Genomic DNA, 27384 nt, shown 5'->3' with positions numbered 1-27384 from the left:
CCCACTTGAACGGACTCTTGTACTTCAAAGAAATCGCAAGTGTCAGGCGACAGAGAGCTCAATATGCTAGATAACTCTTTGTATCATCGTACGTGAAATAGCTTGCTAGGTATGGATCCTTCCTTGCTGTCCTTTTCCGAGTGCCTTGGATGACATTTTCTATTGAGACTTCCTGCTATGCACAAGTCCAACGAGTTCGGGTCATACTGGATACCTTGGAGCAGGATGATAGCTAGTCAAAAGAGCAAGGCATATCCCTATGGCCTTTGTGCTACATTATAGTAAAGGCACAAGCTTTGCCTGCATTTCCATGTCCTGTGGTTCATGTTTGTCTGCGTCGGGCAAAGCCAAGGACAACAGCGAGGTTCTACTCTCACGACAAGGACCAGGCACATGGAATCTACCTTATACAAGAGTTAAGTTCAACAAGTAGGGTAGTGTGGAATGATCAGATTGGCTTATACAGAAAGGTACCTCTCAAGCGAATATCAACACCGTCACAGGTCTAAGCCTGCACTCGGAAAGTACGACCACTGGCCGTCTTACGTTCCCGGTCCTCATTCTCAGGTCTGGCTCGGTTAAGAACTGATGAACGTTAGCATTTATCAAGTATATATGTGAGCGGTGAGATATACCTTGCAGGAAGTCTGCTGTCCGCTTCCTCATACGGGTGTGGATGTAGGCCTGAGGTTCGTGATTAGTCAGCCAGTGTTTAGGAAGGAGCCCGTGGGCACTTTACCTTGGAGGCTTTGATGTGATAGTGGAAGTAATCACGGAAAGTCTGGATGTGGGAGATGTTCTCATAGCGACGCTGGGGGGTCAAGTGACGAGGGAACAAGACTGCAGGCTTTGTTAGCAGGGACTCGGGAGTACATCACGGATGGCACCTCACCAAAGGTAACATAGCTGACTTCGCCTTCGCCGGCGCCCTTAATACCAGGTACACCGGCCAGCTCCAGAGGGGGGTCATTGCGGAAGAGAACCTGAGGGGCGTTCTGTAGCGTCACGACACGTCGCCGGGCATCGACGAATTCCTAGAAACTGTTAGTACATGTCGCTGTGGATTGACAGAGAAGTAAGCAGTCAACGCACCTGAAGGAACACCTTTCCGAAGATTCGGTCCGTCTCTTCCCGGAACACAGTGCTGAAGATTACAGTAACTCGGTCGAAGTTGGCCTTGATGTAGATGGCCTCCTCCTCGCGGTAGTGGATCGCCATGACCTCACCACCCTCCTGAATACCCGCTGGTGCTGACTCTGATGTGTATTGGGAAGCCTCCTCGGCAAGCTTATTGAATTCGTCGAAGGCTCTCTCGAACGGAGCAGCCATTGCGTTCCGCTTCAGGAGGGCAAGCTTCATGATCAGGTCATTCCGAGCTTCCTCCTCCGCGGGGAGGTTCTCAAGATCGATTTGTACTGAGAAATCATAACCCGGCTCGGGGGAAACGATGTAGGGACCATATTCTCTGGCCAGAACCTCCTGGGCTCCGTATTGAACCAGCTCCTTGAAGCATTTCACGTGGATCGAGATGAGGATCTTTGTCTTGGACTCGGGCGTGCTGAGGTGGAATGTCACTCCATCAAAGTCGGAGACCACTTGGTCAATGGAAACGGGGGGTGCGCTGGGGTAAGCTTGTTAGCTGGATGCCTGGGTGCGATGTGTATACAATGCGCGGGAGAGGTGCGGGGGGAGGGCAATTCGTACTCAGAGAACCGCTCCGTCAGAAGGGACTGGATCAAAACGTTCTGATAATCTAAGAGAAGCATGACGGGCAGGACAATGGCTTAGAGTGTAGTGTTAGAGTGGCTGTTGTCGAGGTTCCGTGATCGTCATGGGCGGTGGGGGAGCCGGAGCGGTCGCTGTCGCCGCCCGTATTATTTTTGTCCTATCGATAGCAGTCGGAGATCCCAAAAATTTTCCCATCCACCCCCAACGATGGTGAAATCATACTTGTACGTGCGGTTTCCGGTTATTTGAAATATCTGACGTATGGGCTAACATTGTTACAGCAAATTCGAGCATTCGAATACGTTCGGGCTTGTCGCCTCGGCGTCGTCGAATGCGATCTGGGCCAAAGAGGAGCAGACCGGTGCTGCACGCCAGACGGGCGCCGGACGGGCCATTGTCGGTGCCAGCGAGGAAGTTCTCTGCTGGGATGTGAAGAAGGGAGAGCTTCTGGGAAGATGGCGCGATTCTGCTTGCAGAGCGCAGGTCAGTGTGGTCACGCAGAGCAAGACAGATGAGGATATCTTCGCAGTCGGGTAAGTCTCCTCCAATTCGCCTACCCAGAATGGCACTCTCTAACCCCATTATCCTTTCAGCTACGACGACGGAAGCATTCGTCTCTGGGATTCTCGAACCGCCACCGTTATCATTTCTTTCAACGGTCACAAATCCGCCATTACACAGCTGGTCTTCGACAATGCGGGCGTGCGCCTCGCCAGTGGTTCCAAGGATACAGACATCGTTGTCTGGGATCTGATCACCGAGGTTGGTCTTTTCAAACTCCGTGGACATACCGATCAGATCACCTCGTTGCATTTCCTGTTCCCCTCGGCGGATCTGCTCACTGCTTCCGGTTTGGGTGATCACGCGGGTTTCCTGTTGACCACCGGCAAGGATGCGTTGATCAAGGTGTGGGACCTAGCATCGCAGCACTGCATTGAAACACATGTGGCACAATCGAACGGCGAGTGCTGGAGCTTGGGCCTTTCGCCTGACCAGGGTGGATGTATTACAGCCGGCAATGACGGCGAACTGAAGGTCTGGTCGATCGATGAGGCGGCTATGGTGGAGATCTCCAAGGAAAAGGTTGGCGCGGATGGTCGCAGAATCCTCACTGACCGAGGAACCTTCTACCGACACGGCAAGGACCGCACAATTGGCATTCGCTTCCACCCCCGCTCAGACTACATCGGAATCCACGGCTCCGAAAAGTCGGTCGAGGTCTGGCGAATCCGCTCCCAGTCAGAAGTACAAAAGAGCATGGCACGGAAGAAGAAGAGAAGAAAGGAGAAGGAGGCACAGAAGGCCGGTGAGAACGCTGCAGAGCAGGAGGCTGACAAGGCTGATGATGTCGCCAATGCTCCTGTTTCCGAGGTCTTTGTCCCCCATGTTATTGTACGGACTGGTGGAAAGGTCCGCTCCTTCGACTGGATGCTCAACAAATCAAGCGGCTTGAACCTTCTGGCTGCTACGACGAATAACCAGCTTGAGGCATACAATGTCGTGCCGGCAAACAAGAAGAACACCGACAGCGAAGACTCCGACTACACCCGGAGTTTGGCTGTTGACATCCCTGGTCATAGAACCGATATTCGATCAATCGCATTGAGTTCCGACGACCGCATGCTTGCTTCTGCCTCAAACGGCAGCCTCAAGATCTGGAACGTTCAAACAGAGAGCTGTCTACGAACCCTTGAGTGTGGATATTCCCTTTGCTCTGCTTTCCTTCCTGGTGATAAGATCGTGGTCGTCGGCAACAAGAACGGAGAACTAGAGGTATTCGATATCGCATCCTCAACATTGCTGGATACTATCAAGGCACACGACGGTCCTGTCTGGTCACTTCATGTACACCCAGATGGAAAGTCGATGGTCAGTGGAAGTGCGGACAAGACTGCCAAGTTCTGGGAATTCAAGGTGATTCAGGAAGAGATTCCTGGAACCAAGCGCACCACCCCGCGTCTTAAGCTGTCACACACCAGAACTCTGAAGGTCAATGATGATATCCTCAACCTTCGCTTCTCTCCCGACGCTCGGCTTTTGGCAGTCTCGCTGCTGGACAACACCGTGAAGGTCTTCTTCGTCGACTCGCTGAAGCTTTTCCTCAACCTCTATGGACACAAACTTCCTGTTCTGAGCATGGACATTTCTTATGACACCAAACTAATTGTGACCTGCTCAGCTGATAAGACAGTCAGACTCTGGGGTCTGGACTTTGGTGACTGTCACAAGGCCTTCTTGGCTCACGAAGACAGCATCATGTCCGTGGCCTTTGTTCCCCACAACAAGGACGGAAACGGTCACAACTTCTTCAGTGCAAGCAAGGACCGACAGATCAAGTACTGGGACGGTGACAAGTTCGAGCAAATCCAACGTCTTGTTGGCCACCACGGCGAGATCTGGGCCCTTGCCATGAGTCGCTCCGGTGAATTCATCGTCAGCGCTAGTCACGACAAGAGTCTCCGCATCTGGCAACAAACAGACGAGCCGCTCTTCCTGGAGGAAGAACGCGAGAAGGAAATGGAAGAGCAATACGACAGCACACTCACCGCATCTCTCGAGCAAGACGAGGAGGGTGAAGATGGCGAAAAGCCCGAGGCCGTCGACGCTGGAAAGCAGACAACCGGCACCCTCATGGCCGGAGAAAAGATCATGGAGGCCCTGGATCTCGGTATCGAAGATCTCGAAGTCGTGCGCGAATGGCGTCTAGTCAAGGCCGCCAACCCGAATGCCGCCGCCCCAGACCGCAACCCAGTCTACCTAGCCCTGAACAACGTCTCCGCCGAGCAGCACGTCCTGAATACGGTGCAAAAGATCCCGGCCGCCGCACTGCAAGACGCCCTACTGGTCCTCCCCTTCTCAGCCCTCCCCAACCTCTTCACCTTCCTCAACATCTGGGCCGACCGCGAATGGAACGTCCCCCTCACCTGCCGCGTGCTATTCTTCATCCTGAAGACGCACCATCGCCAGATCGTAGCAAGCAAGATGATGCGCCCAATGCTGGACAGCATCCGGGTCTCGCTGCGTCGGGTCCTCGCCCGCCAAAAGGACGAAATGGGCTTCAACCTGTCTGCGCTGCAGTTCATTGGTAATCAGATCCGCGAGCAGGGCACCACGGACTACGTCGATGAGGAGACTTGGGAGGAGCAGCAGACGCACAAGGGAACGGGCAAGAAGCGCCAGTTTGTTAGCGTTGCCTAGGTTGGGATATAATTGGTTGTGTACAAGCATGTCAATTGGCGTTGTTTATTCATTTTCGACCTTGTTACCTTGGACGGTCTTCTCTATCTGGTTGCCATACAAAAGTTTTATATCCTTGGGAGTTTCAAGAGAATATCAAGGGGATGTATCATAGATCGATTTCAATAGTAACATAGACTTTGCCTCGAACATATATCTTAGGATTATTTCTGTGTGTATGTCTATCAGTTAGAGGGAAGATAAATGTATCACGGTAACATATGTCCATTGTTCTAACTATTTCTATAGCGGGCACGTCCAATCAGGCGAGGTAAAATAAATAAGGACTCTGTTTTGCAAAACATTAGCAAATGCTCCGCGGCAAATGATATTGCTCCCTTCCAACGACGACAATCAAGGGAAAAAAAAGCAAGCATCAAAGACTCTTTCAGAAGAACCATTCTAAGCATCGACAACGGGGGTTTCCCGTCATACCTCTTCCGGCTCTTCCTAAAAAAATCCGGTTCTTGAGAAAATATCTCATCATATAAGAGTCTTTTTTTGGTGCGATGCTTGTGTTTCTTTTCTTTGCCTCGATTGCGGCGCTGTCGAGAGTGTTGACGGATACATACCTGTTAGTAATTCATTCCATTGTGGAGAACTGATCAGTTGCATTGTTAATCTGTTGTCCACACTGGAATTGGATGTTTGGGTTGTTCGAGAAAGAGAAAAGTTTGGCTCGGAGGTTCGAGGGAAAATTGTGGAAGAAATTTGGGTGGAGCTATTTATGCTTTGTCATGGTCACGTGTTGGGGTTCTATAGAGATAGTCAGTAGGCAGGTGGATGGAGTTTCGGGTCTCATATTTGGACATAATTATTTTCATTTAACATGTTACATGGTTGTTCATAAGGACATAAGTGCGTGTCTACATGGGATGGGAGATCCTGACCCATTTAAGAGGATGGCTTCATGGTTCCACAGCAGGAGCATGTCCACCACTGGGTTTCCATAAAGCTGCTGCACGAGGTGCAAACCCATCCAAGGGGTTTCTTATTGACACCTTGATCCAGTTTTTTGAGGGAATCCTTCGCGCGGGTACGGTTTTTGAAGGCAAATGTATCTTTGGGGTTCTTCTTGTCGTCCAGTTGATCGGGAGGTAAAGATCGTTTCGTCGAACCCCGTGATACTGATTGCTGAGGTTGATTGGAAGTGTTCCCTGGGGTGGATGTAGATGATGGTTGAATATTGGTGGGAGGCGGGCGTTCTGCTGCACAAACATCACAGCATAGGAAATTGGGAGGGTTCTCGAGAGTGCACGTGGGACAGGTCCACGGGTTGTCGTATGAGCTGTTATCAGCTTTGTGATCCACATTATGACTCTGATTAGAGGTTACAGCTTCTTGTGTTGGCACAGAAGGGGTATCAGAAGTAGCAGGCGGAGTATTGGAACGAGCAGGTGGTGATGATTCCGTTCGAGGTCCAGCTGGATGCTCTTGACTGGGTGGAAGATATGAAGAGCCATGCTTCTCTCGTTCTTCCTCTTGTATCAATTCAATGAAGGCCTCCATAATAGCCCGCTCGTTTGCATCGTCCTCCTCGGCTTGAGTCCTGAACCCGTTCCTAGATGCCTCTTCGGCAAGCTCTGTGCTTTTGTCTGTACCAGACGCACAACCTGCGGTAACTTCAGCGCGCCGCTGGGCAGCATCTGCACGAAGCTTGCGTATATCGGTTCCGCGGAGAACAGGCGCCCCGCCGAGCTTTTTCCCCGAGTTTTTGGAAAGTACCTTTCGCTGTTCAGCAGCAGCGCGAGCCTGGCGTCGAGCTTCATCCAACGGGATTCTCTGGCCACCAAGGCGCTTCCCTTGAGATAAGAAGCCTTCTCCGGTGTAGCCTTTTCTGATGAGTTCCTCATGCTCGTCGCGGAGTTGATTCCACAGCGCATGAAACTGCTGGTTGTGAGGGCCAATCACATTGTGACAGAGTCTGTAGTTGATAAGTCTAGGTACTATGAGATATGGAACCATGATATTACTCACTCATGAAGCATCGTATCCACAACTTCTTCGATGGGAAGAAATTGTCGCTGGTCAGAGGGATACCGTAGTCTCAGGCAGATCTTCTGACCGGAGTTGACATTCAACCCTAGCAGATTTCGCTGCTGCGGATAGAACTCACATAGCGCTCCCACTTTCCAGGCGCGCTGTCGCATAATCGGTTTGACTAAGGACGCGACTTTGCGCAGGATGAAGAGTGCCTCCGACTCTCGTGGGCGCTTCTTTTCATGGCGGTACTCAGATATTAATGGGTCAAGCTCTCTCATCTTGCAGTCCTTGGTCCTAGATACTCTGGCAGTCTAACAGAGGGTATTGTCACCAATATGTGACGGAGGCCAGATGTCACTGTCTCCGTCAGGATAGCATACTCCAAGGTCCTGAAGAAGTGATCTCGCATCAAACCATTGATCAAAGAATGGTATGTGATGCGGATGATCACCAGGTCTGCCAGCAATGGAAGCGACAGGATAGTTCCAGGCTCATCGTCCTTCGCATTGATAATCAAAGCAAGGCAACCCTCGCCGCCTGATATATCAGGTTGTGTATAATCACGTGATTATATTTGCCAGATCTGCTTGGTTTGGCCTGCTCATCCGTCACATGGAGGTAGGTAGATATTTCTTAGAGAAGCGAAATCGGCAGGTAGAGATACAAGCTCACGACTTTGGAGATCGTCATGGTGTGATATTTTGTTTCTCTTGCATGGCAAGTCTCTGGATTCGGCAAATATATACACTGGCAACACTGTGGAATCTGATCATGAAGAAGACTCAAACATCGAATTATTTACCATCCCAATACCCGACACCATATTTAAACACAAAATGATTAAGAACCAGATATAAAAATGATATAAACCATTAGTTCTAGTCAGCTCTTATAGATTGAGCTCATGTGACCGATAGCGCCAAGAACACTTATCGGACTCGATCTTATCAACTTTTGTCGTTCTTTTCTTTCCCTGCGCCAAACAACAAACAAGATGACGAGCGACGATCAGTTCTTCTTCGACTACGTGAGTATTTGGTTCAACTGAAACCTCCAGATAAGACATCGCTGATTTCGGTCTACTCAGCTCTCGTCTATACCCCATGACGTAAGGCGATACTCTCTCGAAGTCGCCGAGTCGATCGACCGACAAGTCGACCATGCCGCGAGCTTGATCAAAGATGCCATCGCCCAGCAGTCCTGGCTACCTCCCGCTGTTCGCCCGTCCTCCCGCGCTTCCCAACGCATGCGCCCCCCGCAACGCCTGACGGACCGGGTGCAAAACTGGGTTTCTCGGAATCGCGCATGGACAGCGGCCATCCTCGCTTTTGTCGGCACTGGCGTCGTTTTATACTACGGCGGAAAGAAGCTGCATGGGAAGCGGAGAAAGGCCAAGAGAGCAGGCAACGGTGGTAGAAAAGAGATTGTTGGTATGTGTCATACATCGGTGCTAGTTCGAGGTGCATGAGTACTAACTGCGATGATAGTCGTTGCTGGATCGCCGCATGAGCCGATGACTAGAGCTATCGCTATGGATTTGGAACGCCGCGGATACATTGTATACGTGACTGTTTCTTCCGCGGATGAAGAGCATATTGTTCAGTCTGAGAACCGTGTTGATATCAAGCCTTTGTGGTTGGATCTCACAACGGTAAGCTTCCATCCCGAAGCTCTCCAGCTCCCCAGTAGAATATAGCTAACCACCTGAAACAGTCATCCCCCTTGCCATCTGAGGTTCACCCTTCGTTGCATGGACTTCGTTCTTTGATCACCCAGCCCCAGTCTCCTACCGCCGGAGTGCCTCCTCACACCTGCCAGCTGAGCGGCCTGATCATTGTGCCCTCGACCAACTATAGCGCAGGCCCTGTCGCCACCATTCCGCCGTCATCCTGGGCCGACACAGTCAACACCCGTATCCTCTCGCCCATTCTCACCGTGCAAGCTTTCCTCCCTCTTCTCACACTCCGCAGTAACAGCAAGACTGTTGTTTTCGCCTACCCATCTATCTCTTCCTCTCTGTCCGCACCCTTCGCTGGACCTGAAGTAGCCACAAGCCGAGCAATTTCGGGCTTTGCAGCTTCACTTCGTCAGGAACTCCGTCTCCTCGAGCAGGGCAACGTCGACGTCGTCGAGCTGCGACTTGGAAACATCGATCTGGGCCCCACATACAGACACAGTCAGAGCCAGATCGCCGGTACAGAAGTCCTCGCCTGGAGCACACAACAGCGAGCCCTCTACGGCTCGCAGTACCTATCCAGCGTTGAACAACGACCCGTTGCATCAGCCGGTCCCAGCGCCGTACGCGGTTCTCCCGCGCGGAACCTTCACTATGCTATTCTCGATGCCCTGGAACCCAGAAGCCGGGGTATGCTCGGCCAGAAAACCTCCAAGAAAACCGTCATGTACGTGGGACGCGGAGCGCGTTCGTACAGCCTGATCGGTAACTGGGTTCCTAGCGGCCTCGTAGCCATGATGATGGGGTACCGCAGCGGCAGCACAATGGGAACACACAGCCCGAGTGGCAGCGGCAGTGAAACCAGCTGGGAAAGAGTTTGAGCACGGCCTGCCACATTCGGATATATCCCTTTCCTTTCCCCCTTCTCCCATCTACCAAAAGCACTCGCTTGCTCAATCTATGTAAATAATATCTTGGAAATACTCTTCGCTCTTAATGATGTTTCAACAGAATTTGATTCTGATATTGACTTGATCATTCACATTATGGCATATCGACGTAAGTCAGGACTCATAGACCCGATTGGCAGTTAAGTTAGTAGAAAGGGGGAATAAGAAGAGGTATCATGCAGCACCATCATCTGTACAGCCACCCATCATCAACCCTTCAAACTACAGAAGGATTGACAGATCACTCCGGAGCATCCTTCAAACAGGAACCTCCTTCGTCTCGACCATCTCCTCCCCACCCCCCCTAGTCAAACCCCCAAACCCCAACCCATCACCCCGACAAAGCGGATCCCTCCTCGCGCGCTTAATCTTCCCATGCGTCAACCAGCGACGCAAATGAATCAGTCCATAGACAATGAAGAAGATCACCAGGATGGCGGCTAGAATCCCGAAACAGTATCCCGTCACACGACCGCTCTTCTGACCGTGGTTGCCGACGTCTAGGAATGTGTAGGGGTAGTAACCCTCGGTGTGGTAGGTGATGTATGCAACGCAGAGGTAGAAGAGGAGGATGAGGATTAAGAATGGGATTGCGATGAGGGGATGCGGTGCAGTAGCAGGTAAGAAGATTTCAAGGAGGGCATAGAGGGAGTTCAGGCCATGCTGGGAGATCTGAAAAAATACGAAAACGGAAATGTTAGTCTCGAGTTAGAATTGCGGTTGTCATTATCCAGTGGAATGTAGGAGGGCGGGAAGCGGGGTGGGGAGAGATGTATAGATGTGAGTTTCGGATACATTCACAGTGAATCCTCAATTTTCCTGGGGAATATCAAAAAAGCCAAAAACGCAAAACAAACCACATACATTCTGCCAGCCCGTAAATGTCACCTTATACCACGGCGAGCTGTAGATAATCACCCAGAAAACGATCGTCACAAGGAACGGGTAGGTAGTGATCGTCGCATACAACAGGCTATGGAGCACACGACAGGCTCGCGGCCAGCGATCAAAGAGGACCGAGCGACCTGTTCGTGCGTAGCAGGCTGTATGGATCGCAGCGAAGAGCATGTAGAATCCCAGACCCCAGTATGTCAACCAAGTGAAGAAGCTGAAGGATTGGCCGATCACATAGCGTTCATCGTGGGATCCGTACCAGCCCCAGATCGTGAAGATGCTGGTGAAAATGTAGAGTGAGATCAGGCCGCGCAGACAGGCGAGGAGTGTTGGCGGGAGGAGCCATGATGTCTCAAAATGGTGCTTGTCGTCATGAGGCGCGTCCACTCCGAAGAGCGTTGTTAGTGGGATGCGGCGCATGGCGAGGAGCCGTTTTGCTGCGCTTACTGCTTGCTGGGAACAGCTACAGAGGAAGCAAAAAGGTACATGCGAAAAATGGAGAGAATTATTTTTCCTCTTTTTATTTTTTATTTTTCATTTTTTCTGTATACTCGCCGGTTGTGGCCGGATCCGGTCTACATGACTTCAGTGTGCTTCCCGCTGGAAGCTATCGCTTGTTCGGGTTTAGGGGAGGGGATAGGTTGCACTGCAGCTCCAGGTGAATGTAAGCTCGGCCGCCTGTGGTAGGGCTCGGTTACGACGACAAGAGCAGGTGGTGCATGAACTTGGCTCTTAGCCTTAGTCTTAGGTCCATTTTGCCCCACTGGCTTCGGCGGTACGTACCGAAAGAGTGCAGTGGTGATTGAATCAGAGACAGAGTCAGAATCAGCCAGCTCTAGGCTCGAGTCATGGAATGGTCTGTGTTCGTATTAGGAGTGAGATCGGGATTTAAGATTGTCCGATGATTAGCGTTTTGACCTCTGTAGGGCTGTGGAGATCATGCCAAGTGAATAAATGTACTGATCAGCTACTGTACAGTGTGGGTTTCAGATGCATGCATGATCACATTGAAAAAGCATTGAAAGTATGTAGAGACACAGTGGAGAGAGAAGAAGCAAAACGCGACCCTCTCCAGAGCCAAATTAAGAACGGAAAGGCTGCCCCACTAGGATGCTGTTTATTGGCTGAGGGAACTGGCATCCGTGGACACATGGACGCCCATTCCATGGTAGAATACCCGATACGCCTCAGGCAGGAAGATTTATTTATATCTGGTACATAGATCTCTCTATCTAGGACATGTATACGTGTAGCCTCTGGACAAATAACATTGTACAGTATCATAATGGATGTGCCTCACGTCATCTGCAGATCCTTGGATGGGTCCAGCAGGCACGGCATATTTGGCTTGGCAGTCGTAGACTAGATACGTACTCCAGGGTGAATAACAAGGGAATATTGTCTATGATTAGCTCCAGGTTGACACATGGATCTACAATAAGACTGATAGAATTCAAAATCTTGATACACACGTAGGTGAGCAACTATCTTACGATCTGCAGATCTGGAACAACTACTAGGCTAGACCAGCGTTGTATCATGAAACATGGTGGGGATCTTCGGGCTGATCAGCAAACGGTAACAGTTAGTGTGTACCCTCACTTGGAAGGTGATTCAGTCACAGTAACTTACAACAAGGGCTCGATGACATAGAATTTCTGGAACGTCTTGAAATATGGATATTTGGCTTACCGAACTTTTAGAACAATGCCATTCTACCCCAACGGTCCCACATAGACTTATCCCTATTTTTATCCCAATTTCATGATTATTGTTTTGTCAATGTGTCTCCTGTTTCTCAAAATATTGTCAGCTTGTCCAATATAATTGGGCAGCATGTACAGAGACCCAAGATGAATTCTCCCATAGGCCAAAGAAGAGAACCATGAAACCCGTGTGGGGAGACCAGAGATTCTAGAAGATTGCGGGTCACAAACAAATCACTTCACGCACGAAATATCCAAATACAGGAGTAGTCAATAGTGAAAAACCGAATTAGCCAATGGAAACAGTACAATGCAGTCCCGGATGGTGTCAATTACAATTCTTGGCGGCCCCCTGAAGGTGTAGAAAACTCCCCCTGAGATCCCTTGGGTGGACGTCGAGACCTTGTGGAGCTTTGCACGGGACGCTCTATTTACGTTGTCATCGTGTCGTTTCCCATTGTGATCGTCAGGGCTTTCCGTTTTTCTCCCTTGTCTCTCCTTTCTACCCTTCTTCATCTCTAGGGCTGTCATTCCTTCGGCTTAACCTTCGCCTCCCCCGCCCTTTGTGTCTTATTTTCTCCGATCCGACTCTGGAATGATCTGATCGTGAGACTCACCCCGACAACCGTTGCGGATAAACAAATCGGGCCCCTCGATACCCCGTGATCATGGATTTCCGTGGGAAACTGAGCGAATATCGCTCGACATCCCACGACACCCTACGGAGTGGCATGCCCTCGCCGCGGGTAGCGCACTTCGACGGTGAAGTTCCTCCCGCCCTCTCCCCCCTCGATGCCTTCGCCGCCCAGGGCCGATTCCTGGCCCGACAGCTCGACGAGTCCCGCCGCGGAGACCGACGCATGAGCCGACTGCCACCATCTAGCGTGGCTCGATCGCTTTCACAAGGCCGCCCGGGCTTCTACCGCTCTAATTCGTCTACCGAACGTCGCACCGACCTCACCGGCGAACCAACCACTGAGCTCACCCGCAAACCCACGCAGAAAGGCCTCCCAGAATTCGAAGAGCCCAAGTACCGCCCTGTTTCCGAACACCCGCGCTTCAGTTCGGTTTCCAATGCTAGCACCGATGCTAGCATTTGGGAAGATGACACTACGACGCCCCGGACTTCGATGCTCCAGTCCAGCCCGCAGGTGTTTGGGATGCCCCGTGCTGAATCCCCCGAGGAGGATGCGTCGCTTGCGAGCGGAGCGGAGGGTGCGTCTGTTGGTGTTGCATTGACAGAACCACGAGGCTCATCGACCGACTCCGGATCGCGCCTGCACATCCCCCGGACTTTGGCACCACCAGTGTCGCCGCACTCGCGATCGACCAGCAGTACCAAAGTTGCACACCCCGAGAGCTCTGATGATGACTACAGCAGCTCCAACGGCGGATCGACGTTCTCTAAGCCGCGCAAGATGTCATCTGGAAGTGCGGTGTCATTGCCGTATTCCCCCGTGTCAACGTACCCCGCCAGACCACACCCACGATCACCATCTATGAGCTCGGAAACTTCGAATACGGGGAACCACCATCTGCCGCGCCCTTCTTTCAATTTCTCCCGGCCTCTCAGTCGGTCCAGCACGAGCTTGTCTGCCCAGTCTGCCCCTGGGGCTTCAACAGTTTCCGAGCACACCATTGCCCACCAACCCAACCAGATGCAGCGTCGCAGCAAGCCGACTCCCATCCTCCTGCCATTGGCGACTGAAGAAGCAGACAAAGCCCCTCCTGGTGAAGGCGACCCACTTTCTGCTGTGTCGTCCTACACATATGCTAGTTATTCGCTCCCCCGTGGCCGTGGAATTTCCAGAGATTCAGTGGTGTTTGCGGGCTTGCAAACACCCCATTTCGAGTGGTCAGAGCCATTGTTTGAGAAGACACCTCCTCGGAACTCAGAGGAACCACCCCGGACGGCACGGACACCTTCGCCTTCTCCACGCCCTCAATTCGACCACTCACCTAAGCCTCATTCCATGCACGAAGTTCCAGCCTCTACTACGCCTCAGCCTCAAACACCCAAGTCTGAACGAGTTCCACCACCCCCTCCTGTGCCTACTTCGGTAGAGAAGAAGGCAGAGAAAAAGCTAGAGCCGGTGGTGCCACGGCCCTCTGCTGAAACGACCCGATCAACGACAAACGAGAAGGATGAAACTATATCTTCTGCCGATTCAGCTAGCACCATGCGACCCCAGACTGCTACCACCCAGGTGACGGCATCTGGCCTCACGGCCGATGATCACGTAGGCAAGGGTATCGAATGCCACGAGAAGGGGTCATTGAGTGAATCGACCTATCACCTGCGGGTTGCCGCGAAACAGAATCATCCGACGGGAATGCTGCTTTATGCGCTGGCCTGTCGGCACGGCTGGGGCATGCGGTCTAATCAGCAGGAGGGTGTACGATGGTTACGCAAAGCCGTGGATTCCGTCGGTTTGGAAATGCTCGCCAATCCCGATGCTCCTGGCGCTTCCAAGGCAAAGGAGTTGCAAAAGGCATACCGAGCGCAATTTGCTCTGAGCATTTACGAGCTGGGCGTCAGTCATTTGAATGGCTGGGGTATTGAGCAGGACAAGGCTCTTGCCCTGCGCTGCTTCGAGATTGCCGGTCAATGGGGCGATGTCGATGCCATGGCCGAAGCTGGATTCTGCTATGCGGAGGGTGTTGGCTGTAAGAAGGACATGAAGAAGGCTGCGCGGTTTTACCGTCAGGCTGAGTCCAAGGGTATGAGCATGGTTGGAAACAGCTGGTACGTCACAGGAAACACGATCAATTACTCGGATGTCACTAACGCATTGTTTCAGGATCTACAAAGACAAATACATGGCTGAGGCTGAAGCCAACCCACGCTCCCGCGGCCGAAATGCTAGCGGCGAGAAGGATAAGAAACCACGAAGCAAGTCGCGTACTCGCAGTATCTTCCAGCGGAAGAAGTCTATCGTCCCAGAGGCGTAGACTGCTTGGTTCTGTCCTTTCATTTCTCTTTTTTGCTCAATCTTTACCGGAGCTGTTATGCAGCAACCATCCATCTTGCATCTTGCAAAGTGCTTGGAGCGTTTTAAGCCGATTTTTTTTTTTCGCTTTCGCCAGCCTTTTCCGAGTTTTCGTTTCTTACATTCCTTTCTCTTCTCATATTTACTTTGTCATTTTCACCTTTCTTTGCATCTTGCCATTTCATCAGAGCCGCCTGGGCAGCTGTTTTCGAGCGTGTTGGACTGGAAATAAATTCCGTCCCTCTGTCTCGCAGGCTTAATACTTCAATTCTTCGTGGATACCCTTTATTTCTCCCCATCATTTTTGTTCCCTTTTCACTGTCTGATTCTTTTGCCATTTCTCTTCTTGGCCATATCTTCTGGCGGACTTGATCCCCCCTTACCTTTTTTTCTTTCCCCTTTTGGATCCCACCATTATTTACCTCTCTTTCGGCTGGCGCTACTAGCGCGACCCATGAACTCATGCCAGAATTAAGACGCGATCTCTCCCTTCTCGTATAGCCATTGGCATTAGCAATATTCACATGCGTAGATATAAAACCAAGAATATAGAGCCGATCAACTCAGCTGACCCCGGACTTTGACCCCTCACGCTAACCCTGGCTCGGCCCCGGGGATTGACCCCAAACATGCCTAGAGCGCAACAAATGGGCTTTGACACTTCCCCAAAGAATACTGGCGCCCCTCTAGAAACGCCACAGGTCCCGGGGCCAATTCATTTCCTAAGCTCAATACGGGGCCTCTCCTTGCATGTTAGGGTCGCCTCCCCGCTTGGCATGCACCGTCTAAGCTGCTAGTTTCACCAGCAGCCAATGAGACTGTTATCCTCTTGCAGGCATTTCTGAGCCAGTGCAACCATCCAGTTCCCGAATGTGCTGTTGCACAACGCCCAAACGACTAGTTGATTTGGGCGTAAAATGAGATTCTCGTCTCAACCTCACCTCGGCCCATTTGGGTTTCATATGTTCCTTTTTCAATGTATCCTTCTGAAACATCTCTAGATTTTATCGTCGATCCTCCAGATTTAGACCCCATTTCTCCAGCTTCTCTCCACAGCAGAACTCCGGAGTTCCCCAGGAACTACACTTGGCTAATCTTGGACTGTATTAATCTATTCTATGCATAGCAAAAGGACGATCCGCCACCATTGTCCCCTTTGTTTAGATTGCACATGTGATAGACCGTTCCAAGGGCGTTCTCGGCTTGCTTTTTAACGACTTCGGACATGCAGCCCCATTTAGTATAAGATACTACTTCTTCATCTACGCTTGCCTTTTTTCTATTTTCACTCTTTTTTTCTCCCTTTCCTTCTCTTTCCCCCTTCCTTGTGGTGCGTGACTTGGTAAGTTCTGTCGTGTCCAAGTCAACTCAACACCTTGTTGACAATTGACTCTTCTTCCTACTAACACACACACCCCAAGACTCGACAAAATGTCCGTCACAAAGGCCCACGTTGAAGAGGCCGAAACAGGCGCAGGCGTTGTCGCCCCAGCCAAACAATCCTTCGGCGCACGAGTCGGCGCGCACTTTAAGCGATTCTGGTGGGCGCATCTAATCTTCTTCGTGATCTGCGTACTGGTGATCTCGCTGCCAGTGTAAGTAACATAACCGCCAAGCCCATGCACCAACCCCAACCCCACATCCACACCAGCATCCCTTGATTCTTGTCTTTCCTTGTCGCCTTGGCCAACCACAACCCCAACATAAAACTAACCACACACAACCCCATCCAGCGTCTACGTCGCCTACCCCAAAATTGCCCAAGATGCTGTCAACGACTCAACCCTCAACATCACACAGATGGTCATCAGCGACCCAACTCCGGATTCATTCCAGCTGAACCAGACTCAAGTCCTCGGCTCGAAGAGCCCCTACCACCCGCAGATCTACGAGTTCGAAGCGGTTGTCTCCCTGCTCGGCGCTGCGGCTCCTTTCACGACTGTGCGTGTGCCTGGCGTCAAGTCCGTTGACGGTGTTGAGATCCACGTTGAACAGAAGGTTGATCTGAGCGATGCCGCCGCATTCGGGGATTATGCTACGGCTGTTATGTTGAATGAGGAGGTTTCGTTGAATATTTACGGGACTCCTGGGTTGAAGCAGGGGGCTTTGCCTAAGACGACGGTTACTTATAACAAGACTGTTGTTATGAAGGGTAAGTTTGGTTTCGAGTTTATGTTTTGGGGTCGAGATTGACTGACATGGCTCCAATGCACAGGATTGAATAAACTCGAGGGCTTTGCTGTCCCCGATTTCCACATTATGATACCCGCCGTGAACGGATATAACATGAACGGAACGGTTTACATTCCGAACCCATCTGTCATGACTATCTCAATGGTACGTTCATTCAATCCCAAACACACCGATCTCAACTCTTCTCTTGATATGATACTTGGACTAATACTAACCCATGAAACAGGGAAACCTAACCCTCAACCTCGCCGTTAACGGCAAAGCAATGGGCCAAACCTATCTCAACGACCTAGTCCTCAAACCAGGAAACAATACCATCCCTATGCTAGCAAACGTCAACCAAGCCGCTATCCTTACTATGTTTTCTTCAAGCGATAACCCATACAAAGATGGTATTGTTCCTTTCCAGATCACCGGCAATTCCAGCGTTTATCACGGGAAGAATCTGGACTACTTTACCAAGGCTCTCGCGGCGAATAACTTGACTGTTAACCTGAATGTTTATCAGGCGCTTAAGGAGGCCGGTCTTGATTTGTCGAGCACTTAAACTCCAGCTTGAGAGTGAGAGTGAGTATGTGGTGGGGTCGGGAATGGTTGTATAACTTACCGTTACTGTTCCGGATATTGCTGAACTCGACTTTTCTTTCCTTTTATGATCCATGTTTCCATACCTTGAAGTTTATTTGATGTACTACTGGTCGGTAGTGGGATTGATTCTAGTTCGGCCTTTTTTATATTGTGGGGTTGTTTCTTTTAAGTGTATATTTTAATACCCGTTCATGAATGCACAAGAATTTTAAGTTTAAGATTTCTATTTCGCCCGGGCTTTTCTCATTTTCTCGTGTTTAAAGCCCCTTGATATACATACAATAACGTCGATCCAAGAACCACCTTGCCTTTCTCCCGGGGGAATTAAATAAACACATTGTTCAGCTGCAGCTTTATATTGCTACAAACTACCCCTTCCATAATCACCAAACTATGGATGTGTCTTTGGAAATATTCTCATCCCCAAAGAGCTTTTATTCTTGATAATTACAAGGCTCTGGACAGCGGTTATCATATCCATCGAACTCTAGAAGTATTATTATATTCTTACCTCCAATGATGTTTCGTTTTCAATGTTCTCGCAAGGTTCAGAGAGCTAGCATAGAAATCGCCCGCATGCAATCAACACTTACTCCCTCTGTTGGCAAGAAATGCATTCGGTCTTTCATTGATACTTACCCCTAGAAAGCCATAGGACCGGTGGTTCCTAAGAAACAGAAACAGGTCTTATCCAAATGCCAGAAACTCGTCACGTCTGTAAGTCCTGCGCTCATGAATCAAAAAACTTCTAGCCTATTGAGCCAGCATAGTCCTAAATAAAAGCCGCTGAATAGAAATAAATAGCGAGGGCACAATGGTTACATACAACCCAGGACAGACTGATAGGCCTTAGCCTCTGCATGCTATAGGTTATAGTATGCTCGCGGGATATTATCATAATACGGCACCACAATTGAGTGAGGATCATCCGTCAATCCAACCATTGCAGTGGTAATAGGATGAACAGGTTTCCGATCCACAATCAGGTTCAGAAGGCTGGGTCCAACCTGACTCTGGAGATTGGTAACTGTGCTTCGAATCTCCGAGAGACGTGAGACCCTCGCGGCTGAATTCTGCAGTCCTTTAGCCACCACATCATACTCGGTTGCCGAGCTGAGAGCACTGATGGGACGACCTGGGTTCGTGGACCCATAGATGATATCCTGACCGTTGAAGCTCATACCCCAACTCGAGTTGTTTACAACAACAGTCATGATATCCAGGTTGAACCTCTTGTACGTGTCAAGCTCCATCAAATGAAACCCAGCAGACCCGTCTCCTTGTATGTTGATGACCTTGCGATCAGGATCCGCTATGGCACAGCCTAGCGAATACCCAAATCCATTACCCAAAAACCCAAGATATCCCGTGGATGCAAGGACAACACTAGGCTTAGAGTGCAAGGCAAGGTCTCCTGCCCACGCAGAGGCTTCACCACCATCCAGAACTATAATACTTCCAGGCTCGATGGCGGACATGACCTCCTTCATTGCATGGTATGGGTGGAGGATCCCTGATGCATTTTCTGTGGGTTCTTTCTCAAACGGTGGCTCTAGGGAATCAAGGCTGAGAAGTGACTGGACCCAAGGTTTGTCGACCACGCTCTGGAAGGCATCTGTAACCTGCTTGTTCATCGCACTCACAAATGCATCGACATCCGAGATAATACCTAGATCAACTGGGAGGGTCCGACCGATCTCGCTACCATCACAGTCGACTTGCAGCAGCTTGCAGCCTTCGTTTGGAATTATAGCGCCACTTCGGCCGCCTAGGAACATTCCTGTACGGGCACCCAAAAGGATGACGAGGTCAGGGTTTGGGATTTGTAGCAATGACAGTTTCGCCAGACTTCCAGCTGTGCCCTTGCTAAGCATAGCTGACTTGGAGGTGAACGATGCGTATTTGGATGTGTTGAAAATGGGAATATTGCAAGTTTCGGCAAACTGGTTAATCACTTCTCGTGTCTGAGTGCATTAGAGGGAGTGTCAACAAGCATTGAGAAGACTCACATGTGGATGCTTTGCACCAGTCCCGGTTATAATCACCGGTCGTTTGGAAGTGGCTAGAAGCTCGACGGCCACCTTGATAGCTTCTACATGAGGACCCGGACGAAACATGGGCGGCGAGGCGATCGACCCCCAGGCTATGAGCTTGGCATGAACTGGCGAGAACAGCACATCGATAGGGAAATCGAGCAGCACAGGCCCTGATGGATAGTTATTAGTCTCGCGAATAACTGGCTATAGCATAGGTTTGTCTACCCGGAGCACCCGACTGTGCAACCCGGATTGCATGCGATACAATCCTTGGACACTCCTCAGGTGTCACAACTCTATGCGCGAATTTTGTGAAAGGCCGAGCAGCGACAACTTGATCGATGGATCCTTGGAGTGAGTTGTTCTCTGTATCCCGCAGTGGTGGAGATGATGTTATACAGAGGATGGGACTTCGATCGCTGTATGCCGTAGCCAATCCGGGAATCCCGTTGGAGAAGCTATATTCTAGTAAGCTAAAGGACCTAAAAGAAATGATAAAGCGATGGAAAGAGCTGACCCGCTATTGGCAGTAACAAAGCAAACACCCAGCTTCATGCTGATTCGAGAATAACCCTCAGCTGCCTGCACGGCGACGGTTTCATGTCTGGTGTCGACGAGGCGAATGCCGATGGACTCGCATCCCATGAGGAATGCATCGAGATGTCCACCATGGAGTCCAAAGGCGACCTCGACACCGACCTGTTTCAGGGACTGAGCCAACAAATCGCCGCCAGTCAGTTCACGATCCGATGGGTATTGCAGTGAAAATCCTGCCATGACGGAATTATAGAAACAAGTATAGCAGTCTCAGTTGGATGGAACTCTCACTACAAGCCGTAGTGGATAGTCATGTCTCCCGAGGCAACTCTACACTCACGGCTAACATGAATCATGCGCCAACCCTAAGATGCGGAGAAGGCGGGGAACTATATGCTCCGAGGTCTACGAAGTACAGAGTGATGTATTTGGGAGAGATGAGGAAACACTTGTACAATAAAAACAAAAAGAGTATGTTAGACCCAGTATCACTTCTCAATCCACAGAAACTACATAGCACTCTCAACCCTGCCTTTGGAGCATTAACTCCCTGAGCTTCCTCATAACCGTTTCCTCGTTGGCTACATTTACCAGAAGTTTCTCCGAAGCATCAAGCAACCCACCCTTTGCCTTATTGACCTCTTGATAGTTCCCATCCCAGCTGTAAATAACCTCAGAATGACGCTGCTGGTCAGTAAACAACAGAGCCACACTTCGGGCCACAGCTTCGGGTGTTTGAACTCCAACGCCGAGAGATTCAATGAAATCCGACGGAATCATCCCAGTTGCAGTCCAGGACGGCGCAACAGCGTTCAGTCGCACCTTCCCCTCAATTTGATGCTCGAGCCCACGGATGATTCCCAAAACACCATGTTTGGTAATAGTATAGTCGCCAGCACTGAAATTTTGGAAAGACGATGTAGATGCGGTAACAACTATACTTCCAAGTTCGCCTTCCGCACGGTGGGTCGAGTGCTTCTGGATATAGTGCGCAGCAAGATGCACGGTGTTGAGAACACCAATGAGATTAACGTTGATTGTGCGCATGTTAGGGGGTGCAAGTTCACCATTGTCGTCAAGCTTGCCATCTAGGAAATCGGTTGTTGTTGACACGCCTGCGTTGGCGAAAACATGGTCGATTCGACCGAACCATTTCTCGGCTTGGACGAATGCATCGTGGAGACTTTCCCATGAGGTAACATCGACTTTCACAAATTTGAACTTGTCCGTTGCTTCAAAGTCGGCTTGGGGAGGGTTGATGTCGCTGGCGATGACAGTGGCACCGTGCTTGAGGCATAGTTCCACAGTAGCTCTTCCGATTCCAGATGAACCGCCTGTTTTTGTTAGAGTTTGAGTTCTAAAATATAGTGAGAGCTTTAAATACCGGTAATCAAGATAACTTTATCTTGAAGGAGGCTCAAAGAATCGTTTGAAATTTGGATGGTTGCCATGGTTAGATACTTGAATACGAGAAAACGGGCGCTCGAGAATATATCTACGTTTCCGGCAGATCTAATTCCACGATATGCCCGAGGCTGAAACAAGAAGGAGCTGATGCCTAGGCAGTCGTCAATCCCGGTGTTGAGGGGTAGCTCCATGCTCAGCGGGGTTATACATGGGACCACGCGGGCTATGGAAAGCGAGGCTCGGCTATACTTGAACTAGAGTCCTGTTGTTTCGTTGTGATTATTTCAAAAAGCCTTTATAAAATCTCTCATTTACATGGAGGTTATGAACAAATATTGACTGCCTACTTGATCCCGCATCTAAATGCTGACAGGCTGACGTTTCACTCAAGCCACAAAAAACCGTGCATATCTGACAGCAGCCCAGCCAAGAATGCCTACTACTGGCATAGCCACGGCGCTGAACCTCATAATTGAAGCCATAATCTTCGGCTGGAGAAAGGTTTGGACCATAGCCTGAAACTTCTCAGGTTCGTTGCGATCGGGATAAGGCTCCTCTGGAACTGGAAGACCAAGAAAAGGACAGATACTTTCCCAGTCGAGACCGTCCTCGAGTTGAATAAGACATAGACGGTCTGAGGGAATTGTCTCTTTTGCCATTTTGATGCTGCGCAGGTCGTTAGTCCCATACACTAGTCTAATTACGAGCGCTGGAAATACATACTAGTCAATGTAGTACTGACGGAGGTTTTCCCTGTTATCTGGGCCACCGAGCAGTGTGCAACCGGATAGAGCCCGATAAACGAGTTCATTCAGATCGAGAAACTCGTAAAGCGTGGCATCAAAATATTTGAGGATCGAAAACGGAAACTGCTGTGCCATGTTCGCCACGCCCCCTGCCGTCTTGTTGACCGAGGTCACCCACTTGTCTGGATCTCGTTCAGTGAGGATAAACTTCACATCGGGATCCTTCAGGTATGCTTGAATGAGATCCATTCCCATGTAGCTCGGTACCTCGATGAGGCACTGCATGGTATCAGCCTAATATTCATATTGTATACTTCGCGAAAAAGACACAAGCCGACTTACATCATAGTCCCCGAGCCAGTTCTCAAAATCTCTCTGAGTGAATTTCTTGACCCCAGCTATTCGATTATACTGGGCTACGATTGCTTCGTTGAAAACCTGCATGTGTGGCAAGCCGTGAACCGCAACACACTCATAGAGATGATATGGTTTGAACCCCAGAATTTGCATTGCTCTATAGAGACCCAGGGTACCAGATCTAACCAATAAGAATCAGTTTGTTGCCAAAATGGTTGAATCATTTCCCTCATACCGGCTAGGACTGGCTACAATGACCTTCATTTTTCGAGCCTCTGCCGGCATCGGCAATTGGTCAACCTTGCGAGACATGTCGAGAATTCGATGGCCGGGGGCTTGGTAGTGTGGTTTTGCTTTTCGAAAACAAGGAAGAATACCGCATTGAGAGACTCTTGTATCGTTTTTTTTGGGGATTCAGGCGTCCCAAGGGCTGCAGCCCAAGCTCAGCCCCCGTGTTCCAGAGCTCAGCAACGTCGAGAATTCGATGGCCGGGTGCTAGGTAGTCTGGTTTTGCTTTTTGAAAACAAGGAAGAATACCGCATTGAGAGATTCCTGTATCGTTTTTCTGGGGATTCAGGCGTCCCAAGGGCTGCAGGCCAAGCTCAGCCCCCGTGTTCCCCAGCGCATCTCCTCCCAACGCTCATCTACACCTCTGACATTCTGGGTATTCAGTTAGATGAGCTTCCACAAATGAGATTTAAAGCCATCGATACCCTTTCCAAGCCGATTGGTGTTCTTTCTGTTGATATATCAGGCTAAATGCGGCCAGACAGTAGAGACTTGATCTGCATCGGAAGAAACAAGCAGCCAGTAAGATGTATATGAAACAGCCAATCAGTTGTATACACTTAACTTTAAATACGAGCTGTGGCGGAATGAAAGCTATCTAGATGCAAATAGGCCCTTGACATGAACAAATCATAATCACTGAAACCGTTTCAGCCCCAGCTTCTACATCCGGAAGACCATTTTCAGCCTCAATATCTTTTCAGATTCACTTCTTTTCAGCCGGATTGGATTATAGTGCGATATCGCACCATAGCTATTGAGCCACGTCAAATCAACCATGTTGGCGTGAACCGGGTAACGTAGCACCATAATTCAGGTTACGTTGGTCTACTCTTTACGGTCTAAAAGGAAACTTCTGCGAGAGTCTTAGGGAATTAGACATATTATTGGCGGGTTCTTGTACTATTCTCCGTATTTCGCTATCATGTAATAGGTTCAGTCTGTGTAAGTCATCCAAGCGTTAAATAAGGGTTATATGACGAAGGATACTGTAGTAAGAGTTGATCTTTCTGGTCCTTTAAGTAATGGAACTCGAGCGCACTTTCATGAATCTCCCGAAGCCTTGAATTTATCATACAAGCCTTCGTGGTCTAGTTGGTTATGACGTCGGTCTCATATATCCTTTCTTATGACGTTCTTGGTAACAAGATTGACATCCGAAGGTCTCCAGTTCGAACCTGGACGAGGGCATTCTTTTTTTGCTTTTTTAAATTTTAGTTTTTTAAGTTTCATTTCATTTTAAGGTTTACCTGACATGTTCGAACCATGGGTCCTGTAAACCTGCATCGGTCAAGGTTGAGAGATTGTCATCGACTTTCTTGCAATTCGTGGTACCGGCCGTAAATCGGTTCCGATTGAATTCGATCAATTTCCAAGCAACATGCTGGATGGTAGATCAGAAACATTTAAACTGGGGATGACCAGGGCCTGGGGTTAATTTCTCGAGGCGCAACTCTATATTAATATTCAACCTTCTTATACCTCCTTATACTTTACATATATTTCCTTACTTCAAAAATGTCCTCCCTGTTTGAAAAGTGCCCAGCGTGCAATGGAAAGACTTCTGGACATTTATTCTGTTCATCTCCATGCCGCTCGTCTTACCTGTCGCCGTCCCACCTCCAAAATCCAGGCGACAATAACGGAGACACAGCAAGACGGAATTCTGCCACTTTTCCGTTTGAAATCAAACGACCCCGAGCTCCGTTACGTATAAAGACCTGCGATGCTATGTACACCAACCCGGGAGCCCAAAAAGTCAATCCTAAATCGCCTGCGCAGACCGGACTGCTCAGCCCGGGTGAACTCAAACAATACGAAGATTATTTTGATCAAGATCGGACGCTGAAACGACGCAATCTCTCGACTACGAGCACACAAGATTATCAGGTCACTGTTTTGCCAGCTGACGAATGACCAACATATCAACATATCCTTGGAACCATTGGGAGAGGCGATCTATTGTATATTATATCATGTCAAAATATTTATAACGATTCTACGGGCAGCATACTACTTTACAACAAGCAATGGCTATTTCAACTTTATAGGTCAATAGTTCCAACATGCGGTCAATGGTAATGATCCATCACTACAGAATGCCGAATTGCAGTCAAGGTGTTATGAGACACCCATATCTCAGAACGGCTTCATTTTTCATCGAGCCGGCAAATATTCACTCATTCTTTTCCTCGCTCGCTCCACTTGACCCTCAACATCCAGGTCCCAAAGCCACCGAGACCGCTCCTGAAGCGTTTCCTTCAACTTTTCCGCATCATCCCCAATTCCATTCAAACACAATGAAAACAAATAGGCGTTTTCCTTGCTGGTAGTAACAACTCTCTGACTGCGAGGTCTTCGTATATCGTCATATGCCTTGAAAGCAGCCATGATACCTTGTACGGAGTCCACTCGAGAATCACCTAGCAGCTCAGCCAGAACATGCGCATCTTCAATCGCCTGTCCCGCACCAGCACCTTGATGCGGCGTCGAAGCATGCGCCGCATCACCAAGAATGGCAATTCGAGACCGGGTATATGTAGATAAATGAGGATGTTCAAAAATAGCCCACTGAGAAGGATCAGGCATGCGCTAAAGAGACAAGGTAAGTATCTCACCATCCGTCCAGCGAGGAAGTATACAATACACACCTCAATAAGCGCCTGCACAAATCTCCCCATCCCGCTAGCATCTCTCTCCATATCCTCCCTCTTAGCCGGACGAACCCAACTCTCCCCCTCCCACTCCTCACTCAAAACATAAAGTCCAACGTTAACCTTCTTCGCCCTCATAATAGGATACGAAATCCCATAACCCCCCTTCCCAATATAAAGCGTCGAAACCCTAGCCCGCCGATCCCCAACAGCCTCAACCATATCCTCCATATCAAGAACAGCCCGATACCCATACATTCCACTATACCTAGGCTGCGCAAGCATCGACTCCTCAGGCAACATAGCCTCCTTAACCTTGGACTTAATCCCATCACAGCCAACAACAACATCAGCAACCTCAACCGTCCCATCCTCAAACACAAGCCTAATCCCCCCACCACCTCCCTGCCCATCCCCATCGCCCTCAATCTCCGTCAACTCAACAAGCCTCTTCCCAAACCTCACAACGCCTTCCGGAATCAGCCCAACAAGCTCCTTCAAAAAGTCGGCCCTCCGCACCGCCGTCTGGCCAGATGGCAAAGCCTTAAGATCCATCAACAAGCTACCCTCATTCACACCACTAGCCCAGATAAACTCAAACCACGTCTCGCGGAACGATTCATAGCCCGGGCTGTCAGCATGAGTGGTAACGAGGTTGTCGTATATTTCTCGGATCTGGGGGTCGATTAGGGGCATTGCGCGGTGGGCGGCTGGGCCGAGGGAGAGGCCCAGTCCTATTTCGCCGAAGGAGGGTGCTGCTTCGTAGATTTCTATTGGGATTCCGCGGCGGAGGAGGCCTGTTGCTAGGACTAGGCCGCTTATCCCGCCGCCTATTATTGTTATTGTTGGTCTGGGGGGCATTTTTGGATGCGATGTGGGTGAGGATGTTGGTGAGAGGGTGGGATGTAGGGTTTGGATTTGGGTTTGTTTTTGGGATTTTAGTTGTAAATATAGGCCTTTGTTCCTTGTTCCTTGTTGCCGAGTTGCCGGGTTTTGCTTGATGGGATCGAATTTAGGGTATTACATCTACATATAGATTGATAGAAGGGGATATAAGATCGGCTTATAGCGCCACCATTTTCCACTGTAGGTTGGATAGAGGGGTAAGATAGGTTAGTTACAATGCCCTGATTGTATTTTTGGAAATTGGACATCTGTCAGTCACGGCCCCCGCGGTGGCGCCGATCTGCACTCCTAGCGCGGGACATTTGCTTCTTTTTACTTTTCTTTTTCTTTTTATGCTTTTTGCTGAGATCTGGATAAAGGGGCAAAGGACTGAATCTGCAAGTAACAAAACTATTGGATGTGAATGTGAATGGAGAATAATTGAAATTAAAATGGGAAGATAGGTACAAAACAGCGCCAGTCATCACATCACTCGTCCAATTGCGAGATATGCTTTCAATGTGTCGGTC

General features: G+C 49.7%; 11 protein-coding genes across 11 annotated transcripts; 4 read left to right on the top strand and 7 right to left on the bottom strand.

The window, feature by feature from the left end:
- Positions 1–505: 505 nt before the first annotated feature.
- Positions 506–1766, bottom strand: PENARI_c020G04466 (actin-related protein 2/3 complex subunit 2; the record flags this gene model as incomplete). The annotated part of the gene is made up of 6 exons (XM_022634989.1): positions 506–585; positions 636–684; positions 740–840; positions 893–1034; positions 1093–1621; positions 1705–1766. 6 exons carry the CDS (start codon positions 1764–1766, stop codon positions 506–508), a joined length of 963 nt encoding a protein of 320 aa, XP_022485111.1.
- A 169-nt stretch (positions 1767–1935) lies between these two features.
- Positions 1936–4926, top strand: PENARI_c020G08652 (snoRNA-binding rRNA-processing protein DIP2; the record flags this gene model as incomplete). The annotated part of the gene is made up of 3 exons (XM_022635064.1): positions 1936–1952; positions 2010–2261; positions 2322–4926. The coding sequence occupies 3 exons, from the start codon at positions 1936–1938 to the stop codon at positions 4924–4926; spliced, it is 2874 nt and encodes a 957-aa protein (XP_022485199.1).
- A 933-nt stretch (positions 4927–5859) lies between these two features.
- Positions 5860–7226, bottom strand: PENARI_c020G10039 (metalloendopeptidase WSS1; the record flags this gene model as incomplete). Its single annotated transcript, XM_022635083.1, has 2 exons — positions 5860–6889; positions 6943–7226. 2 exons carry the CDS (start codon positions 7224–7226, stop codon positions 5860–5862), a joined length of 1314 nt encoding a protein of 437 aa, XP_022485051.1.
- A 716-nt stretch (positions 7227–7942) lies between these two features.
- On the top strand, positions 7943–9504 carry PENARI_c020G02969 (DUF1776 domain-containing protein; the record flags this gene model as incomplete). The annotated part of the gene is made up of 4 exons (XM_022634971.1): positions 7943–7975; positions 8036–8378; positions 8436–8599; positions 8662–9504. 4 exons carry the CDS (start codon positions 7943–7945, stop codon positions 9502–9504), a joined length of 1383 nt encoding a protein of 460 aa, XP_022485212.1.
- Positions 9505–9831: 327 nt separating this feature from the next.
- On the bottom strand, positions 9832–10887 carry PENARI_c020G08064 (uncharacterized protein; the record flags this gene model as incomplete). The annotated part of the gene is made up of 2 exons (XM_022635051.1): positions 9832–10245; positions 10438–10887. The coding sequence occupies 2 exons, from the start codon at positions 10885–10887 to the stop codon at positions 9832–9834; spliced, it is 864 nt and encodes a 287-aa protein (XP_022485229.1).
- Positions 10888–12841: 1954 nt separating this feature from the next.
- On the top strand, positions 12842–15125 carry PENARI_c020G10491 (tetratricopeptide repeat protein; the record flags this gene model as incomplete). Its single annotated transcript, XM_022635094.1, has 2 exons — positions 12842–14919; positions 14975–15125. The coding sequence occupies 2 exons, from the start codon at positions 12842–12844 to the stop codon at positions 15123–15125; spliced, it is 2229 nt and encodes a 742-aa protein (XP_022485216.1).
- Positions 15126–16594: 1469 nt separating this feature from the next.
- On the top strand, positions 16595–17903 carry PENARI_c020G05115 (DUF3712 domain-containing protein; the record flags this gene model as incomplete). The annotated part of the gene is made up of 4 exons (XM_022634998.1): positions 16595–16758; positions 16897–17315; positions 17379–17500; positions 17583–17903. The coding sequence occupies 4 exons, from the start codon at positions 16595–16597 to the stop codon at positions 17901–17903; spliced, it is 1026 nt and encodes a 341-aa protein (XP_022485072.1).
- Positions 17904–18807: 904 nt separating this feature from the next.
- PENARI_c020G04272 (thiamine pyrophosphate-binding protein) lies at positions 18808–20757 on the bottom strand (the record flags this gene model as incomplete). The annotated part of the gene is made up of 4 exons (XM_022634986.1): positions 18808–19908; positions 19954–20184; positions 20246–20438; positions 20498–20757. The coding sequence occupies 4 exons, from the start codon at positions 20755–20757 to the stop codon at positions 18808–18810; spliced, it is 1785 nt and encodes a 594-aa protein (XP_022485127.1).
- Positions 20758–21039: 282 nt separating this feature from the next.
- PENARI_c020G06395 (uncharacterized protein) lies at positions 21040–21968 on the bottom strand (the record flags this gene model as incomplete). Its single annotated transcript, XM_022635019.1, has 2 exons — positions 21040–21851; positions 21902–21968. The coding sequence occupies 2 exons, from the start codon at positions 21966–21968 to the stop codon at positions 21040–21042; spliced, it is 879 nt and encodes a 292-aa protein (XP_022485073.1).
- A 342-nt stretch (positions 21969–22310) lies between these two features.
- Positions 22311–23339, bottom strand: PENARI_c020G02556 (sulfotransferase family protein; the record flags this gene model as incomplete). The annotated part of the gene is made up of 4 exons (XM_022634963.1): positions 22311–22590; positions 22648–22949; positions 23013–23208; positions 23263–23339. The coding sequence occupies 4 exons, from the start codon at positions 23337–23339 to the stop codon at positions 22311–22313; spliced, it is 855 nt and encodes a 284-aa protein (XP_022485214.1).
- Positions 23340–25472: 2133 nt separating this feature from the next.
- PENARI_c020G11652 (uncharacterized protein) lies at positions 25473–26830 on the bottom strand (the record flags this gene model as incomplete). Its single annotated transcript, XM_022635116.1, has 2 exons — positions 25473–25907; positions 25967–26830. 2 exons carry the CDS (start codon positions 26828–26830, stop codon positions 25473–25475), a joined length of 1299 nt encoding a protein of 432 aa, XP_022485148.1.
- Between the last annotated feature and the right edge of the window lie 554 nt (positions 26831–27384).

The sequence above is a fragment of the Penicillium arizonense genome (genome assembly GCF_001773325.1).
Source record: "Penicillium arizonense strain CBS 141311 chromosome Unknown PENARI_contig020, whole genome shotgun sequence".
Lineage (NCBI taxonomy): Eukaryota > Fungi > Ascomycota > Eurotiomycetes > Eurotiales > Aspergillaceae > Penicillium > Penicillium arizonense.
The sequence above is the reverse complement of the archived record's forward strand: the minus strand, read 5'-3'. Positions and strand labels throughout refer to the sequence as shown.